The following is a 25379-nucleotide window of genomic DNA, read 5'->3' on the forward strand; positions in this document are numbered from 1 at the left end:
GATGGTCGAGTACTCCCTGGACCTTCAGAACATCAACCTGTCAGCCATCCGCACCGTGCGCGTCCTGAGGCCCCTCAAAGCCATCAACCGCGTGCCCAGTGAGTCAGCCCCGCCCTGTCCACACATTCCTGGCTGATCCATCCCTGGCCAACCCATCCCTGGCCTACCTAGCCAATGCCCACCCCCCCACCCTGCTTCGTTCACTTGGAGAAGACTGATTAGGGCCCGGGTGTGCTCAGGGATCCTGCGGTGTCTAGACAGATGTGCCCTGCTCCCATAGAGCTCATGGGCCTGAAGACAGTGGCAGGTGGCCCCAATGCCTCTGAGTCCCAGGAGAGCCTGGAGAGCATGCTGGGGAGTCTGGCTTTTCAGGGACGAAGAGTTTATGGGAGAGTGGTCTTCATAGGATGTCAAGGCAAGCACCCATAGGAAAAGAAGCTGCTTAGTTTGAAGGAGGACGTCGTAGAGCATTTCACTGGGGCAATGAAACCTGACTCCCTCACTTGTGCTGACTGACTTAGAAGTCGAGCTCTGTCATTCACCCACCACAGATCCATGTACCTACTCACCCATATGCCTAGCCACCGGTTCATCCATCCACCCGTCCACCTATCCACCTGTCCATCCATCCATCCGTCCGTCCATCCATCCATCCATCCATCCATCCATCCGTCCACCCACCCATCTGTCCATCCATCTACCTGTCCACCCATCCACCTGTCTATCCATCCATCCATCCATCCACCCACCCACCCGTCCACCCACCCACCCGTCCACCCACCCACCTGTCCATCCATCTACCTGTCCACCCATCCACCCGTCCATCCATCCACCCACCCATCCATCCACCCACCCTTCCATCCATCCATCCATCCATCCATCCATCCATCCATCCACTCATCCATCCATTCACCCACCCGTCCATCCATCTACCTGTCCACCCATCCACCTGTCCATCCATCCATCCATCCATCCATCCATCCATACATACATACATACATCTGCTCATCTTTCTAGCCATCTTTCCATTTGTCCATTCATCCATCTGTATAGTCAGCCAGACATCCACCTGTCCATCCACTCATCCACCCATCCATCTGTCCATCCATCCATCTGTCCACCCACACATCCATCCACCTGCCCACCCACCTAGTATTAAGAGAGGTTATCTTGCAACCATAAGCCCTGTAGAGTTTTCATGTCCATGACCTGTTTTGAGCCTCACAGTCATTCTGAGGGAGGTGAGCTATTGCCATTTTACAGATGAAAAAACTAAGACTTGGAGACACGAGGTTACCTGCCCAGGGACGCACTGCCAGTGAGTAGCAAAGGCTGGAGTCAGTTAGGTCTTCTGACTCCTCACTGCTCTCTTCTAGGAATGGGGTGAAGACTGGGGAAAGAGAGGATGAGGGCCCTGCCTGCCTTCCTGGGTTTTTTGTTTGTTTGTTTGTTTTTGTTTTTGTTTTGAGACACAGCCCGTAGCTCTGTCGCCCAGACTGGAGTCCAGTGGTGTGATCTTGGCTCACTGCAACTTCTGCCTCCCAGGTTCAAGCAATTCTCCTCCTGTCTCACCCTCATGAGTAGCTGGGACTACAGGCATGTGCCACCATGCCTGGCTAATTTTTGTATTTTTAGTAGGGATGAGGTTTCACCATATTGGTCAGGCTGGTCTCGAACTCCTGACCTCAGGTGATCCACCCACCTTGGCTTCCCAAAGTGCTAGGATTACAGGCATGAGCCACTGCACCTGGCTGCGTGGGGCTTTTATACGCATCTACCCACTTCCTATGGTCCAGGAACTTGACATCTGATGGCTCAACAACCTGTGGGAGGCTCAGAGAAGTTAAGTGACTCACACAAAGTCACACAGCAATTCAGCGGCAGAGCTGGAATCTGAATAGAGTTCTGTCTGTCCTCAGCCCAGCTTATTTCCTGGCTGTGTCTGACCCCTTGCTTCTCTTCCCTGCCTGAGCTTCTGTTTCCCCATCTGCCAAAGAGTACAGGTCTCCTGGCACCTGCTCCCCCTCCACAGGCAGTGCTGTCCCCATTCCCTTAATTCCTAGCCCTGGGGCCTTGGGGCTCTGTCACCCACCCCACCCAGCCAACCTCTGTGGTCCATCCATCCTGAGCGCCCTGTGGGGCTGGCCTGACCCCGGGCTTGCAGAATGCATCGGTCAGTCTGGGCAGGCCTGGCGGGGCAGGAGAGGCCATGCTTCAGAATATCTGTGGAGCAAGGTGACCAGGAGGGTGGCAGAGCTTTCTGAGCCTGGAGGGTGGCCCAATCCTGCTTTGTTCTGAGAGGGACTGGCTTGGCTTGGGTAGGGCACAGAGGGGGCCTGAGGGCTGGGGTCTCAAGGTCACAATACGATAGAAAACGCTGGGGGTCCTCAGTGCTACTGTGAGGGTCTTGGGGAAGGGTTTGGGAGGCGAGGTAGGGCAAGTGAGTAGTGGGAACCAAAGCTGTGCGGGAGGGGGAGGGGGAGTTCAGCTCTACCAGCCTGGCCCCTTCCCACTGCCCTAGGGAGACCCCCTTGGGCACAGGGAGGGGACATGTGGAGAGGCCATTTTAGGGCCAGCTTCTCTCTGTCCTCATCCCCTCCAATCCCAGAGGGCTCCTTGAAGATCACCTAGTTCAAAACCATCTTTCCCACATTTAACAAATAAGGAAACTAAGGTCCAGAGAGGGTCGTGGCTAGTCCAGGGTCACACAGCAATTCAGTGTGACTGAACAGCAGTTCAGGAAGGACCAAACCAAACCAGCACACCTTCCCCAACAGTGTGTGATTTTCTCCCATGTGCCCCGCCTGCCTTTACTGGGAAATGAGCCAAAAGGTGGCCTCCATACACTCAGCACCCAGAACCCTGCCTGGCGGACAGAAGGCGCTCCAGACACGTGTGAAATGGACACAGCAGGTGTACTGAGTTGTGTACTGTGCCAGGACCACAGAGCTATACGTGCTCCTGTGCCGGGCATGAGGAGGCAGGGAGAATGGGGCTGGGGGTCGGGAGGCCTCCGGGAGAAGGGGATGTCTGAGGTGAGACCCAGGGGAGGATGGGGATTGAGTAGGTGGAGGGGGAGGGCTGGGCGGCAGTAGCGGGGGGTCAGGGAGTGTAAAGGGCTTGGGGAGGGAGCTGCAGGAGCTGGGGGTTACAGGCTGGGTGGACCAAGGGGTGGGGCATGAGGCTGGAGAGGACAGGGCCTGGGCATGGACCATGTGCCTGAGGGCAGTGGGAGCATAGGAAGAGGTTAGTAAGTGGTTGCTTTAGAAACACCCCTGGCCAGAGTGTGGTGGGGGGGGGGGGCGGGCAGTGGGGGTGAGCTGGACATGGGACTGCTCCTGGAACAGGTGTGAGCGAATGGCCGGTACTGGGCAGGGGTGGGGGTGGGATGCAGAGCAGCAAGTGGATGGGAGAGGGACTGCTGGGCCCAGTCCAGGTCCTCCTTGAGTGTCTGGTGTGGGCACCTGGGTGGGCGGGAGGGACCTCAGCTGTCAGGGGCCAGCACAGAGGGCCACGTCGCTCCTGGCTCCCACCCACAGTGCTGCTTGTTTCTGTCCTGGGGGAGGGTGGGGGCTGCCCTCAGCAGGCAGCTGCCATGGGACCACGGTCACACTCCAGGCCACGGAGCCCACAGGCACCGTCACCTTCCAGAGGTGTGTGCACGTTGCAGGGGGTCGCACACAAGGGATGTTTGTGCGTGATCTTGATCTGAACCTCCTGTCAGGTCTAGGGTCTGCCCAGCAGGGGACAGCACTGTGATGGGACCGCTGAGGCTGGAGGCGGGCTTAGGGGCATGGGACGGGACACGGGCGGAGGCCTTGCTCTTGCCAGGCGGGCTTCTCTACATCTGTGTGAGGGTGTGTGTGGGTGTGAGGGTGTGTGTCCACCAGAGAACACGTGTGAGGACATGTGTGTGCACAAGTGAGTGTGTGTGCAATGAAGGGTGTGCACAGGTATGTGCCTGTGAGGTGTGTGTGCACATGTAAGTACATGGGAGAGTGTGTTTGCATTTGACAATGTGTGCATCTGAGGATGTGTGTGCACATGTGAGCAAATGTGAAAGCCTGCACACGTGAATGGGCACATGTAAGGGTGTGTGCATGTGAGAGTGTGTGCCTGTGAAAGTGTGTGTGTTGTGAGGGTGTGTGCTGTGTCTGCCTGTGAGGGTGTCTGTGTATGCTTATGAATATGTTCATGCCTGAGCATATGTGTGCTTGTGTGTGTGTGCCTGTGAGGGTGTGTGTGCCTGTGTGTGTGTGTGTGCTGCGAGGGGGTATGCCTGTGAGGGGTGTGTGGCTGTGAGGGTGTGTGTGCTGTAAGGATGTGCGTGTTATGAAAGTATGTGTGCCTGTGAACATACGTGTGTCTATGAGCCTGTGTGTGCCTGTGGGGGTGTGTGTGTCCGTGAATGTGTGTGCCTGTGAGGGTGTGTGTGTCTGTGAAAGGGTGTGTATGTGTCAAGAGTGTGTGTGTGCCTCTGAGCGTCTGTGCGTCCATAAAGGGGTGTGCCTGTGAGGGTGTGTGTGTGTGAAGTGTGTGTGTGTGCCTATGAGGGTGTGTGTGTGAAAGGGTGTGTATGTGTCAAGAGTGTATGTGCGCCTCTGAGCGTGTGTGTGTCCGTGAAGGGGTGTGCCTGTGAGGGTGTGTGTGTGAAGTGCATGTGTGTGCCTGTGAGGGTGTGTTTGTGAGAGTGCGCGTGTGAAGAGTGTGTGTGTCTCTGTGAGGGTGTGTGTATGAAGAGTGTGTGTGTAGAGAGCATGTGTGTGCCTGTGAGGGTGTGTGTGCGAAGTGTGTGTGTGTGTGTGCCTGTGAGGGTTTGTGTGCGAAGTGTGTGTGTGTGTGTGCCTGTGAGGGTGTGTGTGTGTGAAGAGCGTGCGTGCGCCTTGCACGTGTGTGTGGGCGCCTGTGCCTCTCCCTCCAGGTCCTCTTTGCTCCTCCTGGTTCCTCTCCCGCTGTGTGGGGAGTTCATTAAGCTGCTCCCCGGAGGTGGAGGACACTCCCGGTCCCCAGCACCAGCCTGCCCTGGCCTCTGGGGAAGGCAGGGATTGACCCTGTGCCCAACATCCCCGTGCGCTCCAATTACAGAGGGAGCCCCGAGTGGGCTCCGAGCCTTTCCTCAGGGTCTCCTCCTGCTAGTGGCCACCGCTGGGCAGCAAGGAGCGCCGAGCTGGGGGAGTGTCGGCTTCCCGCCGCTGAGCCTGATTCCGCTTCTCAGAGGACAGCCTGGTTCTCTCAGAACCAGCACTGGGGAGTTACTGGGAGCACTGGCCCTCCAGCAGCTGATGTTCCCCTGGAAGGGCCCTGCAGATACTCACAGGCGATTCTGCGGGAGCCGCAGGCTGTTGGAGTACGTGGGGCTGAAAGTCCATTGGTCTAACCCTCATTTCACAGGACAGACAGTTGTGTCCTCAGGTGCCAGGTCCCCTGCCCAGAGCCACCAGGGGATGAGTGACTTGAGGTGGGGAAGGGGTGGCTCAGGCTCTCAGAAGTGCTTCCTAGAGAGATTTCATAGTTGCCTGGTTTTTTAATTTTCTTTTTTTTTAAATACGATTTTCCTGCAGACATTTCTCCTACTTATGGTTTGAGCTGCTTCTGCCCTGGGACACAGTCTTTTTTTTTTTTTTTTTTTTTTTTTGAGACAGCATCTAGCCCTGTCACCCAGGCTGGAGTGCAGTGGCATGATCTTGGCTCACTGCAACCTCCGCCTCCCGGTTCAAGAGATTCTCCTGCCTCAGTCTCCTGAGTAGTTGGGATTACAGGTGCCCACCACCACGTCCAGCTAATTTTTGTATTTTTAGTAGAGACGGGGTTTCACTGTGTTGGCCAGGCTGGTCTCCAACTCCTGACCTTGTGATCCACCCGTCTTGGTCTCCCAAAGTGCTGGGATTACAAGTGTGAGCCACCGTGCCCAGCCGGGACACAGTCTTTTCAACAGTAGCCCGTAGCTTTTAGTCTCATTACTAGAGGGCAAGCTAGAGAGCTGGTGATGGGCACAGTCAAATGACGGGTTATTAATTGCAAAGCCATGAGGAGTGGGCTGGTTGCCTGTGGTTTAAAAATACAGCGAAGGCTGCAAAGCTCCAGCATGAACAACCAGGAAGATGCAAGTGTGGGTCAGAGAATAAAAGTTCTGGTCTTAGCTCTGCCATATGCCTGCTGTGTGACCTGAGAAGTCCCTTGGCATCTCTGGGCCTCAGTTTCCCTACTCGTACAAACAAAGCAGGAGGATAAACTGGATTAAATATGTGGCTCTCAACTTTGTCCAGGATGAGCGGGGGACATGGACATCATGGTGCTGCTTACAGAATCATATAAAATACATGTCTCTCCACCCCACCCCTGCAGGTCCTTGTTCAGGCCACTCAGTCTCTGATGGATAAAGAGAGGAAGACAGCAGAGAGGTGGTTGGGGAGGGAGGAAGGAAGCGCCGAATTAGGAGTTAGGAGTCTGGGTTCTGGTTCCTCTCTGTGTGACCTTTCCTAAGTCACCGCCTCTCTCTGGGCCTTGGCAAGATGGGGCTGAATTATCTCTAAATGTGCCCCCGCCCCACCCCACCCCCAGCCTATACATCTCTCAAGGCACTGCCTTGCTTCCTTAAGCATACTGCCTGAGTCATTTACATATGAAAAGTGCTGTTTTCTCCAGTAAGAAATGAGGGCAGTCACTGCCAAGGCCTGGCCAGAGAGGTGATAGTTCCCCCGACCCAGGCTGTGGCGCAGGGGTGAGGCAGACCCTGGGGAGCTCAGGGGCAGCCCTGAGCCCGAGCTCACAGTCCCTGACAATGCTGTGGGGAAGGCTGCCATCCCCTCGGCTGCACAACCAGCTGGAGGTTTGCTCTGTGCTGTCAGGCCAGGTTCTGGTCCCAGGGCCTCCACCCACTGGCTGTGGGACCCTGAGTAAGCCACGTGCCTCTCTGTGCCTCCATTTCCCCAGCTCTCAAGAGAAGTTAATAATACCGATGTCCATCTGGTTAGGAAGGCTGAAATGCCACCGTGGGTGTAGAGAGCTGCGTGCACAGCCTCGTGTGCCTACGCGATCCGCAGGTGCTGCTGCTAGATAAGGTGCTGGGAGTAGTGAGGGTGGACGTAGAGTGTCAGGGGCGTCTTCTCAGGGGCTGGTTTTGGAAGACACTCATCAGCTGAGGGTTGGAGAGGGTGTGCCTGGCAGATAGATTGGCATGTGCAAAGGTGGAGTGGAGGTGTCATCCTGGGCTGGGCATCGTGTGGGTGGGCAGGGGACTGCGTGGCGGGAAAAGGAGAGGGTTGTTCACATCTTCTAGGGAGTTAATTATAATCATAAGTGGCTAAAGTTTTTTTTTTTCTTTGAGACGGAGTCTTGCTCTGTTGCCAGGTTGGAGTGCAGTGGCGTGATCTTGGCTTACTGCAACCTCTGCCTCCTGGGTTCAAGCGATTCTCCTGCCTCAGCCTCCTGTGTAGCTGGGACTACAGGCGTGTGCCACCACACCCAGCTAATTTTTGTATTTTTAGTAGAGACGGGGTTTCACCATGTTGGCCAGGATGGTCTTGATCTCTGGACCTTGAGATCCGCCCGATAAGTGGCTAAAGTTTATCAAGTGCTTGTGACAAGCTCATCACAGTGCTTTACATGGGCAGTGTCATTTCATCTTCACTGCAGCTTTAGGAAGTTAGTGGCATTGTGACACCTACTTTCTAGATGGGGAAGCAGGCAGAGGGGTTGACTAGTCTGCCCAAGACCACACAGCTGGCTGGGGACAGAGCTAGGGTTTGAACCCGTGTTCACCTGACCCTACAGCTTTTCACTCTGTGTCAGTACCTCCTTTCCGTTCTTTTAGCGTGTAGGCGCCAGACACCCACCCCCGTCCCCACTGTCTGCAGGACATCAGGAAACACCCCTGCCCACTTCCAGGGTCAAAAGAGAGAGGTCCCGTGGGCTGCAGTAACACCTCGAGGCCCTCTCTCCTTCCATCTCCCCCCTCAGCCTGGTCTGCTCCAGACCTCTGAGTGCCTTTCACTGTTGGGGTGCACAGGTCTCGTGGTGCTGATCCCCTTTCGGGCTGAAGCCACGAGGCAGGCGGGAGGCCAGGGCAGAGGAGGGAGAGCATCAGCCGCACAGTCTGCAGGATCCTGTGCAGACGCCCCTGTGGACAGCGCCCCGAACGGCACACACATCTCTGAAAGGGGGCCGGGCAGGATGGCACTGTGGTTAGTGCACAGTGGGTGCCAACCCTCGCGCCCCAGGCCAAGCCCTTTCCTGCCCAGGTGCCTGCCCAACCAGGGTCTTGGTCAGGCCAGCCCTGCTGAAGAGGGGCGAGGAAGGCCTCAGGATTCCTTCTTGGAAGGGCCTTGGGGGGCATTTGTTGGACAGGTCTGAGAGATGCACCTTGAAATAGTTGGCGTGGAAGTGTCGGCATTTTCGCCTGGAGCGTGTGTTTACTCGCGGCTTGGGGAGAGCAGAAGGAAGGCTACGGGGCTGTCAGCCCCCACCAGGCCACACCTTGGACTTCAGGGCTGTCTGTTTTAGGCACCCACAAGGGGCTCCCACTTTGTCCTGAGGGAGAAAGGCCTGACAGTCCCCATGGGGAAGGAAGAGAGGGAAGGAGGGAGAGAAACGGGGAGATGAAATGAGGGGGACCAGTTTCCCCAGGGCTGCTCCCTTCCTGGAAGAGGTGGGGCTGGGTGGGTGGGAGAACATCTGGCCAGAGCACCTGGCGAGCACTGGATTTGGGAACAGGAAAGAGCAGCCTGGACCCTGCAGGGAGAAGTGCTTGGGGGTGGGGCAGGGCAAAGGCAGTGCCTCCCTCTCCCCCTCCCTCAGGTCGAGTTCTGCATTCTGTTCTACAAATCCGGAGGGAGGGAGTGTCCTGGACAGGACACTAGATCAAAGGACTGGGCCACTGTGGATTAACTGACTCATGGATTGATTCCATCATTCATCCAAAGTAAAATCCACCTGGGGTTCTCTGGGCGAGACCCTGGCCAGATGTGGGGCCAAGATCAGGCACAGCCCCTTCCCCAAAGGCTGACAGCTGCAGGCCAGTGGGATGCCTGATCTGATCGGGGCAGGGGCCGATGGGAAAGGGTGCCTACCTGGTCTAGGAGGAGGCTTCCCAGAGGAGGGGGTGGCAGGACATTTGAAGGATGCCTAGGAGTGGTTTGGGGCACAGCAGGTGGGGGGACCTTCAGTGAGACAGCCGGGCCAGCCCCCGAGGGTGTGAGCGTAGCCAGCTCTGGGAGGGACCTGAGGCCTCTCCTGGGATGGGGGAAGTGAGCTGCTGGCTGGCTGAGGTTGGCTTCCTTTCTCAGCAGTGGGCACCAAGGCCCTCCACCAGCCCACAGGCCCCTCCCTGGCTGGGCCTTGGGCCGGCAGCTGTGGCCCCGGCAAGCTGGCTGTCTGCTGCCTGGCCAGGCCTCCTGGTGCCCACTGTGCTCCTGATTAGTTGGCGCTGGCAATGGCAGGAGCAGCAGACGGCCTCTCCCAGCCGCCCAGCCCCTTTACTGACCTGGCCAGTCCAGGGAGAGTGGCCCCCAGTGGCCAGGCCACAGCCTCGGCTCCCCTCGCCCCGACTCCACTCTTCTGGGCCACGGGTTCTGCCCTGGCAGAGGCTGGCACGTGTCTGGCGATTTCTACTTGAGCTGGCCTGGCTGGACTGATCTGGGCTGACAGCTCCCCTCTGCCAAGAACACCCCAAACCTCCAGGGGTGATGCCTGTCAGGAAGTGCTTCCTGTTCTTCCTGCCACCTCCTCTCAGGTGTCCCCACTGCCACCGAGGGGCTGCCTCTGCCTGGCTGCTGCCCAGGTTCTCTCAAGCAGAGGCTCTAGCCTAGGGGTCCCCAAAAAGGGTGAGCAGCTCCATCCACTTGCCCGCTGCCATCTGCCGCCACCAAGCCCCTAGCTTTCAGTGCTGTCTAGAGACCGTCCTCACCCTGGTGCTCCACATGACGCTCCCGGGCCAGACTCTTCTCCCCTGAACTCCAGACCCCAAGATCTGGCAAAGCGACTCCATGGGGATGTACCCCAGCCACCCCAAGCTCCACATCTCCAGATGGAGCCCCACCCCCGCTGAAGGCCGCTCTGTGGCTCCAGGCCCCAAACCTTGGAGTCGTCCCCAACTGCCCTCTTCCTCCTACATCCACATCCCATCCCTCTGCTTGGCCTCCAAAATACCTCCAGAATCCACCATGCTCCCCACTCCACTGCCATCATTATCTGGGCCCAGCCCCACCATCTTCCGGTTTATCACAATGATGAATGTATGACGGCCAGGCAGGGCCAGGCAGGACGGAGAGGAGCAGGGGGACGGAAGGCCCAATCATCAGGCCGTGAGGGTGGTGGAGAGGGCCCAGTGTCTGGCCTGGGCCATCTCAACAGTGAGGGCACAGAGCAGGGAACCACAGCTCTCCTGGGCCCCACCCTCAGCGCTCCGGTTTCTGTCCCACGTGAGACCCCCGGGAGGCAGCGACCACACAGCTGTGGAGCCCACAGGCCCGGCCCCCTTTCAGAGATGTGTGTGCCATTCGGGGCGCTGTCCACAGGGGCGTCTGCACAGGATCCTGCAGACTGTGCGGCTGACGCTCTCTCTCCTCTGCCCTGGCCCCCCCGATCCATTCTCCACCCAGCAGCCCAGCAATCCTCTCACCCCTTCCCCAGATCACGTCTCCCTTCTGCTCCATGACCCTTTGGAGAAGCTCAAGTCTTCCAGCCCCTTGGGCCTGTCTCCTCCCCAGCCTCATCCCTGCTCAGCTTCCCCCCAGCCGCATGGTCTCCTTGCTGTGGCTGTGGCTGTGGCTGTGCTTGACTCCCTCCCGCCTCCAGGCCTTTGTCCAGGCTGCCTCCGACTTGAGGGCTGTCCCCCAGACAGCGACAGCCCCTCAGCTGACTCTGCCACCCCTTCCCTGTCTCTGCTCAGCATCATCCTGCCTTTCCTGGCCCCCTATTTAATGTTCACCTGACCCCAGGCCAAACCCCCAACCCTTTCTCCCTTCTCTGTTTTGTTTTCATAGCACTTTTCACCCAACGAACGAGGACGTGACCTTGTGTATCACCCATGTGGTTTATTTATTATTTATTTATTGCCTGCTTTTCCCTACCGTACCTGGGATGTGAGCCTCACGAGGACAGGGAACTCTGTTTTGGTTTTTCACAACTCATGTATCCCTAGAGCCTAGCACGGTGCCCGGCACGGAGCCAGCCCTCGTTCAGTACTTGCTGAGTGGCTCCATTCACTCGCCCACCACTCCGTTACTCATTCAAGCTGTCGGCCGTCAAGGGGCTGCTTTGTGCCCGGTCCTGGTCTGGACGGGAGAACACAGAGCAGCCGCCTTGGCCTTGGGCGCAGAGCATGCCTGGTTTCCAGCGGGGAGGAGGAGGCAGAGCTGGGAACTGGCACAGGCTATGATGGAGGGCGGGTGGGCAGCAGTAACTCATGGCAGAGACCCCAGACAAGGCGACCGCTCAGCTGAGATCCCCAAAAAGGAGGCGAGGGATGGCCCTCCAAGCATGTGCAAGGGCACGGAGGCAGCCCCGAAAGTGGGCTTTCCCGCACTGGAAGTGGATCTTTCTGGCTGGGTGCAGCACAGTGGTTCCGGGATCCTATGGCAGGGTGGAGGAGGTGTCGTGGGTGGGGGCAGAGTGTGTGCAGGGCTGGGGAGTGGGGATGCTGGGAGCTGCCGGTCTGGCTGGTGCTGCAGGTTCAGGTGTGGCAGGGAGGATGGAGGGAGGTGGGGCCAGACTCGGGAGGAGTCTGTGAGCAGGGGCCAGGAAGGTGGGGGATAAGGATTTGCACTTTCCCATGGGGCGTATGGGCTGTTGGAGGCTTCTGACTTCAGGGAATCTTCGTCAGAGGTGTCCTGGCCCCGTGGTATTCCTGAAGGGCTGGCTGGACAGGAGCCACTGTCCCCTCTGTAGATGAGGCCACTGGGGCCCAGAGAAGGCAAGCTTTGCCTCAAGGCCACCCTACTGGGACTGGGACCAGATCTCATGTCCTGGGTCTGTGCTCTGGGCGCTCACCGGGCTGGGGGCTGCATCAGGTGTCCTGAGGACTCCAGGGTCCTCTTCCCCTTTTTAGCTGGGGAGCCAGGGCCCTCAATCACACTCATGGGGCTGCCTGTAGCCTATCCCCATCATGGCCCATCTGGCTCTTGCTCCAGGCAGAAGGCCTGAAAAGGTGCACTAAGAACACAGAACCAGGTAAGCCCATCCTGACAGTGACTGAGCGCCTTGGGGCAATGAGAGGCAGGAGGGCTTCATGACTAACTGGGGGTGAGAATCAGGGAGGACTGCCTGGAGGAGGAGGGTTTGGCCGGGGGAAGGTGTGGCGGGAGATGAAGTAGAAAGGATGGTTTGAGGCAGATGGTGACTTGCAGGCAGCCTCTCCGCTCTTCCTCTCTGTCTTCTGTCTCTCTTTCTGTCACTCCTGGTTTCACTTTCTCCTCTGTCTGCTTTTCTCTCTTCTCTCCTTGCCTCCACCTCCCGTGCCAGTCTCCAGAGGCACTGAGGGCAGAGTTTAACTGGCCAACCTGTCTTGGCTAATTACTTGACTGTGGGCATAAAAGGAAGATTAGCCATAGTCTCTTGGGGTCCTCCCTGACTCCCTAATCCTGTGGCCCCTCTTCCCTGGCAAGGAAGGGATAAAGTAGTTCTAAGTCCTTAATTAGCTAATTATGCCAGGGCTCTGTGGCCCTGGGACTCCCTGGGCCCCAGGGAGGGCTGTGAAGTGCGCTGGGGCCCAGCTGGGCAGAGTGAGGCGGGTCGGGGAGGAGGGACGGGGCTGCCATTCAGGGAAGCCAGCCGGATAGGTTTGCAGGAGCCTTTTGGAATTTCAATATCCCAGAGAACAAGGGAGATGTAATTAATTGAGCGACAAAGGCCGGCCCGAGGGAGAAGCAGGAGGGGGAGTGAAGCAGCCAGGCTGGGACCGTGCGGAGCTGCCTTCTCCAGGCCCTTCTCATCCAGCCTCTTCTCCAGCTGCTACTGGCCCTCTGTGCTTGCCTCCTGCCCCTGTCCTGGCCTCGGGGCTCGCCCATTCTTTTTTGAAGCTCAGAGCTGATCAAGGGCTCTGCCTGCTTAGAAATATGCCAGCAGACCTCCTTGCCCAGCCACCCAGCACAGAGCCCCACACTCCTCAGAGCCCCCTGCAACCGCCTTCAGGAATAGTGCCTTTGCCCATGCCAGTCCCTCTGCTGGCCATGGCTTCGCATCCTGGAGTCCAGCTCAGCAAATGTGCCCGGAGCGGCCCCACTCCCCAGACACAGTCCTTTGGCTCAACACTTGGTCCCCTGTCCCCTTGCTGCCAGGCTGTGAGCTCTGTGTGTGTGTGGGGGGGGAGGGTTGGGGGGCTAAAAAATGGGTCTTGTTTGTCTTTGGATTCCCCATGTGCCCAACGCCATGCCTGGCATGCAGCTGGCATTTACTATGTGTTTCATGAATGAATGAATGAATGAATGAATGAACGATAGGGCACCAGAAAGGCCTGCAGTTGGCCTACTTGAGTCAGGGAATCCATTTGGATGGATTATGAGGGCACCCATTCTATTTCTCCCTTCCCTCTGCTGTACACGCCTCGCTTCCCTGCTTGGGGGTGTAGGGTGGTGGGGAGCTGAGCCCTCACCCTGGCCTGCTCTTGGTGGGGTGAAGCAGCCGGCAGGCAAGCTCCACTGTCTTTCCTGAGAGGAGGCTGACCTCGTTTTGTGGAGAGGGAAGATGGGGTGGGCCTTAATTATTGATTGGAAATCACTGCACACACAGTTTGTGACGCAAATTCCAAATAATTATCCTCATTAATAACCACCTCAGGCTCACCCCTAGCATACACAACCATCTGGACAGGGCCACTGTTCTACTTGTCACCATCCTTCCATCTTCCTCTCTCCAATCTTCCACTCCCTCCCCATGACTTATCACATCATTCATTCATGAGTAGTCATTGAACAAATGTTAGGTGAGCCTGTCTTCTGGGCCAGGACCTGCTGGGTTCTGGGAATACTGAGGTGACTTAGACAAGGGCCCTGCCCCCAGAACCTTATAGCCTAGTGGAAGAGATAGGAAAGTAAACAGACAACTATACATTAGGGCTAGAATAAGATGAGATATTGATATGGATGGAACCTCCTAGGTTGTGCAGTATACAACCTGCACAACTGTACGTGGCAGCCTAGGCTAGGTCAGAGGTGCTGAGATTGCCCAGAGCAGAAGAGAGAAGGATGAACTCTACCTGGGATGATGTAAGAGTCTGGAAGCCTTCACAGAAAGAGCTTTCACAGGGCTGCCGTGGCTGAATAGGGATTTGCCAGGCAGAAGAGAGGAGCAAGGGTGTTCTAGGAAGAGGGAACAGCAGGGATAAAAGCATGGAGGTGTGAAATCTCACGGTATGTTTAGGGAACTTCAAATAATTTGGCACTGCAAGGCAGTAGACTGCAAATTGAGAGAGGTATGAAACTAGAGAGGTGGGCAGTATGGACTCTACAGGATCTTAGGGGGAGGGTGTGTACTCAAAGGTGCCCCACCAGCTCTTCACCTTCTTTGGGGCCATGGACTCCTGTGTGGGCCTTCTCTGTAGAGCCCGTTAGCAGGCACTTGGCTCTTCTGAAGTTGGCTCTGGGGGCTCTGCCTGGTTCCATCATGCAGTGGGAGTGGTAGTTCTGGCTGGTACTGCTGTGTCCTGACATGGTCAAGGGGAACAGTGACTGTCTCAGAGACAAAGGGTATTCAGGACACATTCATTGGGCACGTACTACAACCACTTTGCAGGTGCGGGGCATACTAAGGTGAACCAGCCTCAGTCCCAAGGCCTCTGGGACAAGGGGGTTGTGAAAAGACAGCTAGACTTTGTGTCAAGACACCTGGTTTAAATCTAGGCCCTGCTGCTTCTGAGCTGTGTGACCTACAGCAAGCAGTTTCAGTTCTTTGAGTCTCCAGTTGCCTTCTCTATAAAATAGAAATAAGAGTACCAACCTCACAGAGTTGTCGTGAAGACTGAAGATCACATTTGTGCAAGTACGCAGAAGAACACTTGGTACATAAAAGGTGCTGCATAAATGCTTGCTTGTTCATTCACAATCTAGTGTAAGTGGAGCGGGGCCCAGAGCCATTTCCATGGCTTTTTCGGTGGAGGGGCAGATAAAAAGGAGAGGGTGTATCTGGCAGCCACTGAAGAGGATGGAAACAGCAAGGAGCCCCTGATAATGCATCCCCCTCCCCCTCCCTGTTTCTCTAACCTTGCTCTCACTCTTTCGTCTCTGGGACCTCTGCTCCCTGTCTGACCATCCCTCCACCTTTTCCCCTCCCAGGTATGCGGATCCTGGTGAACCTGCTCCTGGACACACTGCCCATGCTGGGGAATGTCCTGCTGCTCTGCTTCTTTGTCTTCTTCATCTTTGGCATCATAGGCGTGCAGCTCTGGGCGGGCCTGCTGCGTAACCGCTGCTTCCTGGAGGAGAACTTCACCATGTGAGTTCATCCCCTGCCACCCATGCAGCTCCAGGGACTCTTACTAAGACACAGTTTTAACCTTCTGGGTCATTGGGAATCAGGACCAATGGGGTAGAAGCAGCAAAAAAAGAGAGGTCAGGTAGGAGGGGAAAGGGAAGTTAAGACACAAGCAGAAGTGATGCCCAGGAGGAAAAAGAAGACAGAAAACCTGAAGAGCAGGCACAGAACTTGGCTCTCCGCCCACAGCACATTCATTCCCCTTGGTGGCTGAGTCATCCAGGAAGGGTGAGCTCCCATTTGGCCGCTTGTGTATGAAAGCAGGGGGCGAGACATTCCTCCGAGAGAGGATTATTGACACACAAATCAAGCTCTGGATCTTGGAGGAGCTGGGCTTAGTTGTCTGAAAAATTGGACACCTATAGAACCCGTGCTTCCGTAGTGGTGGGGGATAAGTGTGCACACACATGTACCTGCGTGTATGTGTTTGGATGTGAATATGCATTCATTTCAGATATGCATGGCGTGCACCGACTAAGTGCCAGGCCCCAGGGAGTCAGAAATAGGAGAGCATCTTCATCCATGTTCTCACTTCCCTTTGTTGAGCCTGTGCTCGGGGCTCAGGATGCGGCAGAAGGCGGGGAGCGGGGGGGATCCCTGCCCCCTGCCCTTGAGAAGCGCAGGGCTGGGAGCCGATCCCAAACACCTCTAGTGAGTGCCTCTCAGTCTGTTAATCATGGACTGAGGTGACTGTAGGAAGCGTGGGGACGTGGGGACACTGTACAGGTGAGGGCTAGTTTCTCCCTCCCGGCCTGGTTGGGGAGAGGGTAGCAGAGCTGGAGGGTGAAAGTTGGGTAGGAACTGGCCCATCCACCCATCGCTGTGGGGGAACAGTAGGGTACCTGGGTAGACCACAGCAGGGGCACCTTGGTGGGTAAAGGCCCCAAGTGGGGATTCAGGAAGGGGGTCTACACTTGTGCCCGCCCCCAGAAGAGGCAGGTCCTGAGTCAGGGCCCGGGGCAGTGGGGCTGGGGAGAGGCAGCTGCTTCGAAGTCAGGGTAGTGTGAGCTCCGCCCCTCTGTCCCACAGGGCTCTTTCCCTGGATCCTTCTGTGGCCAGCCTCTTCTTATTATGTGGGCTCAGCCCACCCGACACCTCCTCCTAGAGGCCTTCCCTCGCCCTCCCTCACCACCCCAGCCCCAAGCTCGCCATCACACAGCCCTGCTGGGTTTTCTTCTTGACTCATCTCTCTGAAATCATCTCCTGTCAGTTCATCCGAGGTCTCTGGAGGCCCCTGAAATGTGCGTTCTCTACCACAGCAGGGGCACCTGGGGCTTAACTCCTCCCAGGCCTAGAGCAGGGCTTGGCACAGGTGCTCCCAACTAATTGTTGAAGGAATAAGTGAGTAAGTGGATGTGTGAGTGCATTTACCACCCAGAGGCAGGCTGGGAGCGAGAGCCAGTTCTTCCTAGGCCTGGCGTGTTGGAGACTCTGCGTCCCGTTCCCTGATGTCTCCTCCTCTGTGGTCGTCCCCAGGCCCCATGAGATGGCCCCAGCCCTGTCTTGGCTGCAAAAGGAGAGTTGGAGGGAGGATGCTGAGGATGTGCTTGGGCTGTGTTAAAGAGGAACCTTATCTGGTCCACCCCCATCCCCGCCCCAGGAAGGGAATAATAAATACAAGGAAATGTCACTGGAGAAAGAACGCCCTAAGGGAAGATGCTGGGTGATTGCCACGCCTCCCTCTGAGCTCCTGGCTTCATTCTCTTAGGGTGGTTGTTATTAACTCACATGCCCTATTGGGCTGGGGGATGGTCGGTGTTGCGTGAAAAAGGAGAGTAAAGTTCACGCACGTCTGGTGGAGAGCAAGGCCAGGGTCATCCCAGGCCTGTGACTCCTGTAGAAATAAGGGAGGCTTAGACCTTAACTCACAAGGCTTGTTTAGGGCAGGGAGCAGAGAAGTTGGTAACCAGGGTTCACAAAGAGGCAGCAAGATCTCTTCTGGGTGATCAGAAAGCTGGAATTTGAGAAGATCCTAGCTAGGATCTTGAGGAACCAGGCAGTTGGGCAGGGGAATTCCTCAAAGTCCTCTTTTCGGGCTCTCCCCAGCCGGGCTGTTGCCTGGAAGCCTCTAGCTCCTGGCACAGTGGGCCCTGTGAGACGGACAGAGCTCCGTCGTCAGGGCGGAGAAGGGCCCTTCCTGGGGCGTAACACGCACAGGTGGGAGATGGGGCCACTGAAAGCCTCAGCCCAACCTGTCACTATGCAGATGGGGACTGAGGCCTAGATGGGAAGGGACTCACCCAGGGCCAACAGCAAGGCTTCCAGCAAGCATCCAGCCTCTCCCTGGCTGTGTGGGTGTCAGGACACTGTCATTCCACAAACACTCACCGACCCCTTCCAGGGGCCAGGGCCTATGCTGGGCCCTGGGGATGCAGAGACCCTTTATCTTGGCCACTGCCCTCTGTGCTGTCTCACTGGGGAACTGCATGTGTTGAAAATTAGGCCCCAGGATGCTCTGGGCTTGGCAGAGTGGGGCCTGGAAGCCCAGAGTGGGTACAAGACCAGCCAGGGTGGGGACCAACGGGGCTTCTCGCTTCACAGAGGACCAGTGGGACTTCTTGCTTCTCAGAGGCTGTGAACTTGAGCTGAACCTAAAAGATTCAAGAAAAATGTCTCCAGGCAGATGGGGGGACAGGGAGTAGGTGGGGAGGGTACTCTTGATCGAGGCAGCCCCACTGCTGCGGTGTGGTGTGTGGGTTAGAAATCGGAGCCCCAGCCTGGCGTTCAGGGTCAAATCCTGCCTCTGTCACTTGGCAGCACTCCCGTGTATTTACCCAAAAAAGGGATGGCTTATATACACCCAAAGATGTGTACAAGAATATTTATGAGTCATAAGAGCCAAAAAACCAGAAACAACCCCAAACCATCGGCAGAATGAATAAATAAGTGGCAGTGTACTCACTCAGCGGAATACTCACAGACATGAAAAAGAAGGAATTACATTTCACTCTCTTAACGGTGTCTTTTGATGAATGAATCTCTTAGTTGTAATGAAGTCCAGTTTATCAATCATTTTTTTAGCATTGTTTTTTGTGTCCTGTTTAAGAAATCTTTTCTAAAGGTTGTGAAAATATCTTCCAGTGCGTTCTTTTAGGAACTTACTTTTTTAAAAAGAAAAATCCTTTACATGTAGGTCTGAAGTCCATCTCTAGCTTTGTGTATGGTTTGTAGATGGAGTCAAGATTTTTTTTTTTTAGGTGAAATCTCACTCTATCGCCTAGGCTGGAGTGCAGTGGCATGATCTCAGCTCACTGCCACCTCCGCCTCCCAGGTTCAAGCGATTCTCCTGCCTCAGCCTCCTGAGTAGCTGGCATGCCACCACGCTATTAAATGGCTAATTTTTGTATTGTTAGTAGAGATGGGGTTTCACCATGTTGGCCAAGCTGGTCTCGAACTCCTGACCTCAAGCGATCCACCCACCTCGGCCTCCCAAAGTGCTGGGATTACAGGCGTGAGCCACTGCGCCTGGCCCCAGTTGGGGTCAAGATTTATTGAATTATTTTTAGTGGATAGTCAACTGTCCCAGGACCAGCGGTGGAAAAGTCTGTCCTTTCTCCACTGAATTGCAGGGGTGCCTGTATGAGACTCAGGTGACCATATGTATTTGGGTTGGATGTGTACATTTTGATTATTGATGGATGTGCCAAATTGCCCTCTAAGAAGGTTGTACCAATGTATACTCCCACAACAGTGTATGTGAGTGTCTGTTTACACTTATTCTTTCCCATGCTGAATATTACCAGCCATGAAATGTTTGCCATTTGGGTAGGTGTAAAATGATCTCATTATTTTTTGTTTGCATTTGGTTATTTTGTTCCATTGGTGAGTGTTTCTTCCTATATATTGGCCATTTTTTATTTCTTCTGTGAATTTTTCTGTTCTTATCTTTTGTCTTTTTTTTCCCCCTAGTGGGTTATTTTTCCTTTTCCTTATTAAGTTATGGGAGATTTTCATATGCTTTAGATCAGCGGTCCCCAACCTTTTTGGCACCAGGGACCAGTTTCGTGGAAGATAATTTTTCCATGGACCAGAGCAAGGGGATGGTTTTGGGATGAAACTGTTCCACCTCAGATCATCAGGCAATAGATTCTCATAAGGAGTGTACAACCTAGATCCCTTGACTGTGAAGTTCACAATAGGGTTCGTCCTCCTATGAGAATCTAATGCTACCACTGATCTGACAGAAGGTGGAGCTCAGGCAGTAATGCTCCCTTGCTGGACACTCACCTCCTGCTGTGTGGCCCCGGGGTTTGGGGACCCCTACTTTAGATAGTTACCTCTTATCTCCTTTGTATGTTGCGAATACTTCATCCCATTCAACAGCAAACTATGGACTGTTTTGGTAAATAAAGTTTTATTGAAACAGCTATCCCCACTTGTTTATCTATTTCCTATAACTGTTTGCAGATTACAATGGCAAAGTTGAGTCATTGGGACAGAGGCCATGTGCTCTGCAGAAAAATATTTGCTAATACAGGCCATTACACAAAAAGTTTGCCTACCTCTGCTTTATGCCAATTTGTTGCTTGTCTTTTTACTTTGTATATTTTGTCTCAGTGAAATTTTACATTAGTATGTAGTCAATCTGGTTGAACTTTTCCTTTACAAAACTTGGATTTTTTGTCTTACCCAGGATGGTTATACCTATCCTGAGTTAACAAAAAATATTCCATATTTTCTTATAACGTTTTTGTGGTGATGTTCATTGCATTTATGCTTTTTAATCCACTGGAAGTTTACTGTTTTTAGTTTTATAATACATCTTACTTAATCTAATATATCCAAATATTATTTTTAGTGTGCAATCAGTATAACAATTAAAAATGAGATAATTTATATGTCTATTTTTGGATACCAGGTCTTCAAAAAGTTTATTTTTGTGTATGGTGTGAGGTTGGGATCCAACTATTATTTCCCAAATAGATAGCAACTATCCTAACACCACTTACTGATGGGTCCCTCCTTTCTCTGCAGGTCTGAAAAGCCATCTCTGTGATATACTAAGTTCTCCTTTGTACATGGGTTTGTCTTTGTGCTCTATGGCATTCCATTAACCTTTCTGTTCCTGTCACAGTGCTACACTGTATTAACAATCATAGTTGTACAGTATTTTGCTCTCTTATAGATCTGGTTTCTGTTTATCTCTCTCCTTTTTAAAGCTTGTCTTGACTATTTTCCCATCCAAATAAATCCTAGAACCATCTGGGCAGGCTCCACAGGCCAAAATGTTGGGATTTTTGATTAGGATTGCAATGAAGCATAGATTAACCTTTCTGGATGGTCAGAGTAGGGATTGTTGTCTGTTTTATAGATGAGGAAATCAAAGTCCAGAGAAGGGCAGCCCGGCTCGGTGGCTCACACCTGTAATCCCAGCACTTTGGGAGGCTGAGGTGGGTGGATCACCTGAGGTCAGGAGTTTGAGAACAGGCTGACCAATATGGTGAAACCCCATCTCTACTAAAAAAACAAAAATTAGCTAGGTATGGTGGTGTGCACCTATAGTCCTATCTACTCAGGAGGCTGAGACAGGAGAATTGCTTGAACCCAGGAGGTGGAGGTTGCAGTGAGCCAAGATCTCACCACTGCACTCCAGCCTGGGTGACAGAGTGAGACTCGGTCTAAAAAAGAAAAAAAAGAAACGAAGTCTAGAGAGAGGAAGTGATCAGCCCAGGATCACTTACATGGAAGTGGGTGGAGCAGATGGAGGATCTACCTGTCATCTGCTAGATCGGTAAAAGCCAGTGCTTGTTTACTGACCACCTGCTCTGTCTGTGCGAACCCAACAGTGTGTGTGGCCTGGGGATGCTGAGATGTCCAGACTCCCGGGGGAGTTGGGGGCATCTCCCCCAGGAGCCATAATGAAGGTGTGTGCAAGGCACAGTGAGGCTCCCCAGAGAAGGGGACCACAGTGGGCCAGTGGGGGTTTTCATGGCCATAACAGAGGTGGGGAAGGGTGACCAAGGCAGGGGAACAGCATGTGCCAAGGCCTGGAGGCAGTGACAAGGCCATCCTGCTATGCTGCATGGCCTCTCCCTTCCTGATCCTCCTGACAGTGACCCCTCCCCTTTCCCTCTTTTACCCACCCTCGCCTGTGGACAGACAAGGGGATGTGGCCTTGCCCCCATACTACCAGCCGGAGGAGGATGATGAGATGCCCTTCATCTGCTCCCTGTCGGGCGACAATGGGATAATGGGCTGCCATGAGATCCCCCCGCTCAAGGAGCAGGGCCGTGAGTGCTGCCTGTCCAAGGACGACGTCTACGACTTTGGGGCGGGGCGCCAGGACCTCAATGCCAGCGGCCTCTGTGTCAACTGGAACCGTTACTACAATGTGTGCCGCACGGGCAGCGCCAACCCCCACAAGGGTGCCATCAACTTTGACAACATCGGTTATGCTTGGATTGTCATCTTCCAGGTGAGGCCATTCAGGCCTGGCGCCAGCCTGGTCCTAGAGTGGGCAGCTCTGCCTGGTGGGCAGGGCTCTGTGCTAGGCATTTGCCAGCCCCCATCTCACTGAAACCTGCCCAGCTTGCTGGCAGAATAGGCATTATCATGCCCATTTTATAGACAGAGAACCCAAGGTTCAAAGAAAGGAAGCAAGCTAATTGACCACAGATGATGTGACTATTAAATGGCAAAAATAGGCTTTTACCCCAGCTCTGGGTGACCCCAAAGCCTGAGCTCTTTGCAGAGCCCCAGGCTGCCTTGGGCCCTATGGATCCCAGCAGGGAGGGCTGTTCAGAGAGGAGAGGCAGGATTCAAGCTCTGTTGGAGGGATTGGCTGACCAAGGCCAGGATCATGGGGTAGGAGGACATTCCTGGTGGGGACAGCCTGAGCAAAATTCTGGTACAGGGAGTGCCAAGTAGCTCATCTGGAGTCAGTAAAAAATGTGTCTCGCCTTGTCACCTAGTGCACATAATGCACACACATTCACAAAGCAGCACTAGCCTCATGGCGTGCAAAGGGCTTGTTGCGTGGCCCCACTGCACTGACTGTCAGCCTATACTCTGCAGAGGATGGGCTGGGATATGTGTAGGGAAAGAACTAGGGCAGTGGACCTTGGCCAGTATTGCTTGGCCTCTCTGTGCCTCAGTTTTCCCATCTTTAAAATGGGGTAATAGCCCCCCTCACCTTGGGTCATTGTTAAGAATAAAGCAGATGGCACGCTCAGGGCAGCCAGCCCTGTGTACAGAGTGCTGGGTAGAGGTTACCTTTCTGCTGTCCTCAGAAAGAAGGGGCAGGAGCAGACAGAGGGGGAGCTGAGAAGTCCCTGAGGGGGCAGCGGGAGGGCTGAACTCCGCTGCCTCCGCTGCCCTGCGCTGCCTCTGCTGCCCTGTGCTGCCCTCTGCTGCCCTGGGCACTTTGCCCTGGGGAGCATCAGGATCATTTGTTCAGAGATGCAGGGTGTGAGGTGACGGCAACAGCTGTGTTTTGGAACCCTCTGCCCAGGAGGGTGGGTGGCCGCTCAGGGGGTCCCACTCTGTGCATTTGCCAGAAGCCAACAAGGACCCAGGGTTTGTCTTTCTCAAGGCTGCTCCATCCCCCAGTCTGGGAAGGAGTTGTGGTGGGGTGGGGGGTGACAAAGTCACACCAGCCTCATTGCGGTGTGCACTCCCAGGCTCCACTGAGCTGCACCCCAGCTCTGCCAGGTGGGCTCCCCACATACAGAAGAAGCGGCTGAGACTCAAAGAGGGTGGGTGGCCCAGCTGATAAGCTGGAGCAGGGGCAGGCTCCCTGCTTTTCCAGCCCTCCCGCTGGTGTGGTAGACTGGAGGGACCAAAGTTCAAGTCCTGGCACCTCCCCTTCCTGGCTGTGTGACAGTGGGCAAGTGCCTTCCCCTCACTGAGCCTCAGTTTCCTCACCTGTATAATGTGATGTGCCTTGTCCAGCCCCTGTGAGACAGACTCGAGGCAGCATGTGTGATGCGTTCTGGCACACAGTGGGGCCTCTGTCTGGGGCACTGCCTGGGCTACAGGCTTTCTGATGGGCCAGTCCTCTCGGCTCTCTCTCCTCTGCGCACTGCAGGTGATCACTCTGGAAGGCTGGGTGGAGATCATGTACTACGTGATGGATGCTCACTCCTTCTACAACTTCATCTACTTCATCCTGCTTATCATAGTAAGTGTCAGGGAACCTGGGCTCCTAGGTGTGCTCAGAACCCATGGACCAGGGGACCCGAGGAGGGAGGGTCTTTGGGAGTCCCTAGGGAGCCCCTCAGAGCCAGGACAGCCAGGATGAGGGAGCAGGAAGGGCTGTTTCTCAGCACCACCGGGCAGCAGGTGATTGAAGGGTCTCATCAGGGGCGGCTGTCGGGAGCATCCAACACCTTCGTTTGCTGTCATTTCTCATGTGTGGGCACTTACTTCCCCACCGATGCTCTGCTCCTGTTTCTCTGCCTCGTATCTCTGGGCTACATTCTTTGCATGACCTGAGTCCAAGGAGCAGCCTCAGACTGGAAGCCTCAGAAGGGCTCCAGCTCATTCCTGTTTTCCTGGACGGAGAAGACAAGATGCCCGGAGACTGAGCAGGGTTTGGAGGGAGGTCGCCTGATAGTGACCTGGTGGAGCTCCCTGGAATTCTCAGAGGGACTCCCATCTCTTGGGCAGCCCTGCCTTGTTGGGGTAACCTGGAGATGGAGGTGGGCTCACCCTCCTCTTCCTGGCCAGCCCCTCTTGCCTGCACCCCTATATGGTCTTCCCAGAGTGAGCTCATCCACCTCGTCATGCCTGACTGCAGCTTCAGCACAGCACAGTCCCCAAAATGTCAAGGTGATTCACTCCCAGGAGTCGCTGCTGAATCCCTGCTGCTGCGAGGTTGGGTTCTCTGGCTTCCTGGTGGTGGGAGAGGGCACGCTTGGCCCTCCAGGGCAGTGCCCCATCCTGGGCTGGCAGGACCTTGACCTGGGGCCGCAGAACAGACCAGCAGGTGACCTGAGACACCTGCTGTTGTCTAAGCTCCAGTGCTTTCTTGGGGAGGCTGGGGCCTTGAACCTATAGAAGATGCCCCAGGTAAAAGGAGAGGGGCCAGATTTTATTCAGCATTGCCATCCATGGCCTTGCATATTCACTCACCAGAACATTCAGGAAACCCACACTGCACCAGGCCCTGAGCCGAGTGCTAGGAACAGAGCAGTGAGTAAGGCCCACCCCCTGTCCTTGAGGAGCTCACAGTCTCGTGGGGAAGATGGGCTGACAGCAGTCTGACCATACAGCACCTTAGGTGCCATGATAGAAGGGAGCCCAGAGAAGGCTCCCGATCCAGCCTGGAGGAGGGATGGGGAGGTGGGAGGCTTCCTGGAGGAGGTGATGCCAGAATTGAGCCTTAAAGACTCAGGGAGGTGAGCAGGGAAAGAGCCTCTTGGGCAGGGGTGGCTCACAGAGCCCCTGAAGCTGGCCAGGATCCTGCAGTGTGGGAGCCACAAGCCCCTGGGGTTGCAAGAGGAGTCTCCAGTTCCCGGGAGGGGCTGGAGGATGCTCCATCTGCTCTCGCTGTGGGGTTAAGGGTGGCTAAGGGTACAGATGGGGTAAAGCACGATGCTCCCCGAGCTCATTGTGAAATGGGGGACAGTGACAGCACCTTGCTCCTGGGCTCTCAGGAGGGTTAGGTGAGACAGAGCCTGAAGCCTGCATGTCCTTGGCACACAGTGAGTGCTCAGTACATGTGCCCTGCTACTATTATTGCTGCTATTATTGGGTCTCAGGTGGCCCTGTCACAGGACGATGAGTGCTGGCGAGAGGCTGAAAGGGCTGAGTTTTTTCAGACACTGGGAAGGGTCCAGAGAGCAAAGTCAGGACAAATGCACTGCTATGTCACCTGCAGGGTCACCTCCTGTGAGGACCCTGAACCCCAGAAAGGTGAGGGGTCCTTGGCCTTCAAGCCCAGGCCCTAGTGCTCCTTCTTTAAATTTTCTTTC

The 25379-nt window shown here is 55.0% G+C and overlaps 1 protein-coding gene across 1 annotated transcript in view; it reads left to right on the top strand.

Moving 5' to 3' along the window:
* Nucleotides 1-25379, top strand: part of LOC129138517 (voltage-dependent T-type calcium channel subunit alpha-1I-like) — a 53393-nt gene that overhangs the window by 21862 nt on the left and 6152 nt on the right. Inside the window, exons 3-6 of the mRNA XM_054675906.2 lie at nucleotides 1-98; nucleotides 15267-15426; nucleotides 21565-21880; nucleotides 23492-23584. Of these exons, the coding sequence (XP_054531881.1) occupies nucleotides 1-98; nucleotides 15267-15426; nucleotides 21565-21880; nucleotides 23492-23584 (667 nt within the window). The remainder of the gene's footprint in view (nucleotides 99-15266; nucleotides 15427-21564; nucleotides 21881-23491; nucleotides 23585-25379) is intronic.

This window comes from Pan troglodytes, chromosome 23 (assembly GCF_028858775.2).
Source record: "Pan troglodytes isolate AG18354 chromosome 23, NHGRI_mPanTro3-v2.0_pri, whole genome shotgun sequence".
Lineage (NCBI taxonomy): Eukaryota > Metazoa > Chordata > Mammalia > Primates > Hominidae > Pan > Pan troglodytes.